The 6,177-nt window shown below is 72.1% G+C and overlaps 1 protein-coding gene across 1 annotated transcript; it reads left to right on the forward strand.

Moving 5' to 3' along the window:
- Positions 1–6: 6 nt before the first annotated feature.
- LOC142050869 (uncharacterized) lies at positions 7–5,032 on the forward strand. Its single transcript, XM_075080088.1, has 6 exons — positions 7–220; positions 1,632–1,721; positions 1,807–1,881; positions 2,744–2,963; positions 3,638–3,801; positions 4,852–5,032. Exons 1-6 carry the CDS (start codon positions 83–85, stop codon positions 4,927–4,929), a joined length of 765 nt encoding a protein of 254 aa, XP_074936189.1. The 5' UTR covers positions 7–82; the 3' UTR covers positions 4,930–5,032.
- The last annotated feature ends 1,145 nt before the right edge of the window (positions 5,033–6,177 follow it).

Here is a 6,177-nt window from a genome sequence, read left to right on the forward strand (position 1 = left end):
GTGTGTCCGCCTGACGCGGCGCTCTCCGCAGGCGGGCTGCGTGCACTTCCCGCACACGGCGCCCTGCGAGGTGCGCGTCCTCATGCTGCTCTACTCCTCCAAGAAGAAGATCTTCATGGGCCTCATCCCCTACGACCAGAGCGGCTTCGTCAACGGCATCCGCCAGGTCATCACCAACCACAAGCAGGTCCAGCAGCAGAAGATCGAGCAGCAGCGCAGCGTAAGGGGCACCCACGGCACCCACAGACCCCACAGGGCACCCACAGACCCCCCCCAGGGCACCCCTGGCACCCACAGACCCCCCCAGGGCACCCCCGGGGCACCCACAGACCCCCCCCCGGGCACCCACAGACCCCCCCGGGGCACCCACAGAACCCCCCAGGGCACCCACGGCACCCACAGACCCCCCACGGGGCACCCACGGCCACCCACAGACCCCACGGGGCACCCACAGACCCCACAGGGCAGCCCCAGCACCCACAGACCCCGCCCGGGGCACCCACAGCACCCACAGACCCCCCGGGGCACCCACAGACCCCACAGGGCAGCCCCGGCACCCACAAACCCCCCGGGGCACCCACAGCACCCACAGACTCCCCCCAGGGCACCCCTGGGGCACCCACAGACCCCCCCCGGGGCACCCACAGCACCCACAGACCCCACGGGGCACCCACAGACCCCACAGGGCAGTCCCGGCACCCACAGACCCCGCCCCGGGCACCCATAGCACCCACAGACCCCCCCCAGGGCACCCCTGGGGCACCCACAGACCCCCCCCGGGGCACCCACAGCACCCACAGACCCCACAGGGCACCCACAGACCCCACAGGGCAGCCCCGGCACCCACAAACCCCCCGGGGCACCCACAGCACCCACAGACTCCCCAGGGCACCCACAGACACCCCCCCCGGGGCACCCACAGCACCCACAGACCCCACGGGGCACCCACAGACCCCACAGGGCAGTCCCGGCACCCACAGACCCCGCCCCGGGCACCCATAGCACCCACAGACCCCCCCCAGGGCACCCCTGGGGCACCCACAGACCCCCCCCGGGGCACCCACAGCACCCACAGACCCCACGGGGCACCCACAGACCCCACAGGGCAGCCCCGGCATCCACAGACCCCCCCCGGGGCACCCACGGGGCATCCACAGACCCCACGGGGCACCCCCAGGGCACCCCCAGCACCCACCGGGCACCCTGGCACCCCCAGAACCCCCGGGGCACCCCCAGGGGCATCCACACACCCCCCATGGCACCCACGGAACCCACAGACCCCCCCGGGGCAGCCCCAAAGTCCCCAGGGGGCACCCAGGCCCCCCCCACACCTCCTTGGGGGGGTCTTTGCTGCCCCCCAAGTGCCCCCAGCCCCCCAACCCCCCTCGGGGGGGTCTTTGCTGCCCCCTAAGTGCCCCCAGCCCCCCCCAACCCCCCTCGGGGAGGTTTTTGCTGCCCCCCAAGTGCCCCCAGCCCCCCCAACCCCCCTCGGGGAGGTTTTTGCTGCCCCCCAAGTGCCCCCAGCCCCCCCAACCCCCCTCGTGGGGGTCTTTGCTGCCCCCAAGTGCCCCCCACCCCCCCCAGGTGGGTGCTGCCCCCCCCAGCCCCCCCAATTCCTTGTCTCCCCACAGTTGGGGGGCTCAGCCCCCGTGCCCGGCGCCCCCTCATTCCTACCCAAACAACCGGGGACCCTCCCCGTGACCTCGGGGGTGCAGCCGCAGGTAAGGGGGGGTGGCGGGGGGGGGGGGGTGTGGGTCTGGGGGTGCCCCTGGGACCCCCCAGTTCACCCCTGCGCCCCCCCCCCAGATGACGGGGCAGCAGGTGAGCCCGGGCATGGCCACGGTGGGCATCATGGAGGAGCAGCAGCGGCAGCAGAGCCTGGTCCGGGGGGGGTCTTGTGGGGCTCGGGAGGGGTCCGGGGGCTTTGGGGGGGACCCTGGATGGGTTTTTTTTGGGGGGCCCCGCTCTGGGTCTGGGTGGGAGCTGGGGGGTTTTGGGGCTTTGGGGCTATTTTGAGGGGATCCCCAGGCCTGTGAATGGGGTGTCTTGGGGGGACCCTGGGGGATTTGGGGGGTGCTTAAGGGCCAGGGGGGGATTTGGGGTCCCTGGGGGTTTGGGGGGGCTTTAAAGACCTGGGGGAGGGGGATTTGGGGGTCCCTGGGATTGGGGGGGGCTTTAAAGACCTGGGGGAGGGGGATTTGGGGTTCCTGGGGGTTTGGGGGGGCTTTAAAGACCCGGGGGAGGGGGATTTGGGGGTCCCTGGGGGTTTGGGGGGGGCTTTAAAGACCCGGGGGAGGGGGATTTGGGGGTCCCTGGGGGTTGGGGGGGCTTTAAAGACCTGGGGGAGGGGTCTTTGGGGGTCCCTGGGGGTTTGGGGGGGGCTTTAAAGACCTGGGGGAGGGGGATTTTGGGGGTCCCTGGGGCTTGGGGGGGGCTTTAAAGACCTGGGGGAGGGGGATTTGGGGGTCCCTGGGGGTTGGGGGGGGCTTTAAAGACCCGGGGGAGGGGGATTTGGGGGTCCCTGGGGTTTGGGGGGGTTCTGAGGACCAGGGAGGGATTTGGGGGGATCCTGAGGAGAAGGGGCGATTTGGGGGGGCGCTGGGGGGTTTGGGGAGCCCCTGAAGACTGGAGGGAGGGGGAAATTTGGGGTCACCCTGTGCTTGAATTGGGGGGGGGGCACCTTTGGGCTCAGGGTGAGATTTGGGGGTGCCCAGCCCCCCAACACCAACACCCCCCCCCCCAGTTACAGCTCCGAGCCCAGCAGCAGGCAGCTGCCAGCCAGCAGCAGGCGCAGCCCCCCCCGGCCCCCCCCCGCCGCCCCCGCGCCCCCCCCGGCCCCCCCAAACCCGGGGCCCCCCCAACCCGGCCCCCCCCAACCCAACCAAGCCGGGGGGGCCCTGCTGCGCCCCCAAAACCCGGGCGCCAACCCCCAACTCCGCAGCCTCCTGCTGAGTCAGCAGCCGGTGAGTACTGGGGGACCCCCCCCCGAAATGGGGACCCCCCAAAAATAGGGCCCCCCACCCCCAAAATAAGGCCCCCCCAAAAATAGGAGACCCCTCCTGAAATAGGGGACCCCGCCCCCAAAATAGGGGGGGCAATAGTGGGGGGGGGGCTAGTGACACCCCCACAACAGCTGGGGGCTTGGGGGGGGGGAATCGCCCCAATAATGGGGTGGGGCTCTGAGACCCCCCAATACTGGGTGGGGGGGGTCTTTTGGGGGGTGACCCTGGGGGATTTGGGGGGGGCTCTGAAAAGTGGAGGGGGGCAATAAGCCCCCCTATACTGGGGGGGGCTCGGAGGGCAATACCCCCCCACTCAATTACTGGTGGGGGGGGGGTTGTGGGGGTACCCTGGGGGATTTGGGGGGGCCGTGGAGATGGGGGGGGTCTGGGCTTGAGGAATTGGGGGGGGCACTTCTGGACTTTGGGGGTAAATTGGGGGGGGGGCCATAACACCCCCCCCTTAAAGAGGGGGGCAATCCCCCCCCCCCCAAGAGGGGGGCAATAACAGCCCCGGGGGGGCAATAATAGCCCCAGCGGGGGGGGGGGGCTGGGGGGTACTACCCCCGCGGGGGGGTGCCCCCCTTCTTTGGCAGAGTCGGGGGGTGCCCCCTGACCCCCCCGTGCCCCCCCCCCAGCCGCAGGGAGGGGTCCCCCCGCCCCCCGCGCAGCCCCCTCCACCACCTGCAGGCGCTGCCGCACCAGGCGCTGGGGGGGGGGGGCAGCTGCCGCTGCTGCACCCGCCCCCCCCCGGGGCAGGCCTGGCCCGGGCAGCTCGGGCCCCCCCGCGCCCCCCTGCCAGGTGAGACCCCCCACTCCCACGGGGCCCCCCGACTCCCACGGGAACCCCCAAATCCCCTGGGAACCCCCCTGACTCCCATGGGCCCCCCATCTCCCAGCCCCTCCCAACCTGCCCCCAGGGACCCCCAACCCCCCCCCCCGGGAAGCCTGGGGACCCTCCCAGGACCCCCAAACCTGCCCCTGGGGACCCCCAGACCCTCCCAGGACCCCCAAACCTGCCCCCGGGGACCCTCAGACCCTCCCAGGACCCCCAAACCTGCCCCTGGGGACCCCCAAACCCTACCGGGACCCCCAAACCTGCCCCTGGGGACCCCCAAACCTGCCCCTGGGGACCCCCAGACCCTACCAGGACCCCCAAACCTGCCCCCGGGGACCCTCAGACCCTCCCAGGACCCCCAAACCTGCCCCCGGGGGACCCACAAACCCTCCCGGGACCCCCAAACGCTGCCCCCGGGGACCCCCAAACCTGCCCCCGGGGACCCCCAAACCTGCCCCCGGGGACCTCCAAACCCTCCCGGGACCCCCAAACCTGCCCCCGGGGACCCTCAAACCCTCCCGGCACCCCCAAACGCTGCCCCTGGGGACCCTCAGACCCTCACAGGACCCCCAAACCTGCCGCTGGGGACCCCCAAACCCTCCCGGGACCCCCAAACGCTGCCCCCGGGGACCCCCAAACCCTCCCGGCACCCCCAAACGCTGCCCCTGGGGACCCTCAGACCCTCACAGGACCCCCAAACCTGCCGCTGGGGACCCCCAAACCCTCCCGGGACCCCCAAACGCTGCCCCCGGGGACCCCCAAACCCTCCCGGCACCCCCAAACGCTGCCCCTGGGGACCCTCAGACCCTCACAGGACCCCCAAACCTGCCGCTGGGGACCCCCAAACCCTCCCGGGACCCCCAAACGCTGCCCCTGGGGACCCTCAGACCCTCCCAGGACCCCCAAACGCTGCCCCCGGGGACCCCCAAACCCTCCCCTGGGAAGCCCGGGGACCCTCCCAGGACCCCCGTCCTTGGAGGCAGCCCCCCCTGAGCCCCCGGGGTCCCCCTCCAGGTCAGCTGCTGCTGCCCCCCGGCCCGCGGGGTCCCGTCCCCCCGGGGGGGCTGCAGCCGGTGCAGGCGCCCAGCGTGATGGAGGAGGACATCCTCATGGACCTCATCTAGGGGCGCCCGGCCCCCCCGCGGGGACCCCGGCCCCGCCCCGCCCCCCGCCCCCCAGCTCTGCTCTGGGGTTGCACTCAATAAATGGACTGGGAGAGACCTGGGAACGGAGCTGGGGACTGGGGGGGGAACTGGGAGGGGAGCCGGGGGCCGGGGGGGGGACTGGGAGGGGGAGCCGGGGGCCGGTGGGGGGAGCTGGGAGGGGGAGCCGGGGGCCGGGGTGGGGGACTGGGAGGGGAGCCGGGGGCTGGGGGGGGGACTGGGAGGGGAGCCGGGGGCCGGGGGGGGGACTGGGAGGGGAGCCGGGGGCCGGGGGGGGAGCCGGGGTGGGGGGGGGGAGCCGGGCCTGGCTCCCTCCTCCCCCTGGGAACCGCGGCCCCCTGTAACCGTGGGGTCGCGGAGGAACGGACTCATGAGATGAATCGTGGGCGGCGGGATCGGTCCTGGCGCCGCGGAGTCCCAGGGTTAGGGAAGAACGGAGCCCCGGAGCCGCCGAATCGGGGAATTGTGGAATCCTGGGATCAATAATGGAATCGTAGAGCCACGAAGTCACGGAATCGTGGGGGCGCAGAGCCGTGGGGGCGCGGATCCGCGGGCGGTGGGCTCGAACGCGGCACCAGGGAGCCGTGGAATCGTGGAACGATGGAATCGTGGTGTCGCAGACTCCCAGCAGCCTATGGCTGGAAAAGACCTCTAAGATCATCAAGTCCCACTGTCAACCCAACCCCCCCAACCCAACCCCCCCAACCCAACATTTCCCTCACATCCAACCTAAACCTCCCCTGACGCAGCCTGGGGCCGGTTCCTCTCGTCCTGTCGCTGGTGACTTGGGAGCAGAGACCGACCCCCCCCTCACTCCAGCCCCTCTCAGGCAGCTGCAGAGAGCGAGAAGGGCTCCCCTCAGCCCCCCCTTCTCCAGGCTAAACCCCCCCAGCCCCCTCAGCCGCCCCCCAGCACACTTGTGCTCCAGACCCTGCCCCAGCCCCGCTGCCCTTCTCTGGACACGCTCCAGCCCCTCCAGGGCCTTCTTGTCCCGAGGGGCCCAAACCTGAGCCCAGCATTCGAGGTGGGGCCTCCCCAGGGCCGAGCACAGGGGCCCCATCCCTGCCCGGCTCCTGCTGGCCACACCAGGGCTGACACAAGCCCGGGGGCTGGTGGCCTCCTTGGCCACCCGGGCACTGCTGGCTCATGCCCAGCCGGCTGTCAGCCAGCACCCCCA

This window comes from Phalacrocorax aristotelis, unplaced genomic scaffold (assembly GCF_949628215.1).
Source record: "Phalacrocorax aristotelis unplaced genomic scaffold, bGulAri2.1 scaffold_310, whole genome shotgun sequence".
Lineage (NCBI taxonomy): Eukaryota > Metazoa > Chordata > Aves > Suliformes > Phalacrocoracidae > Phalacrocorax > Phalacrocorax aristotelis.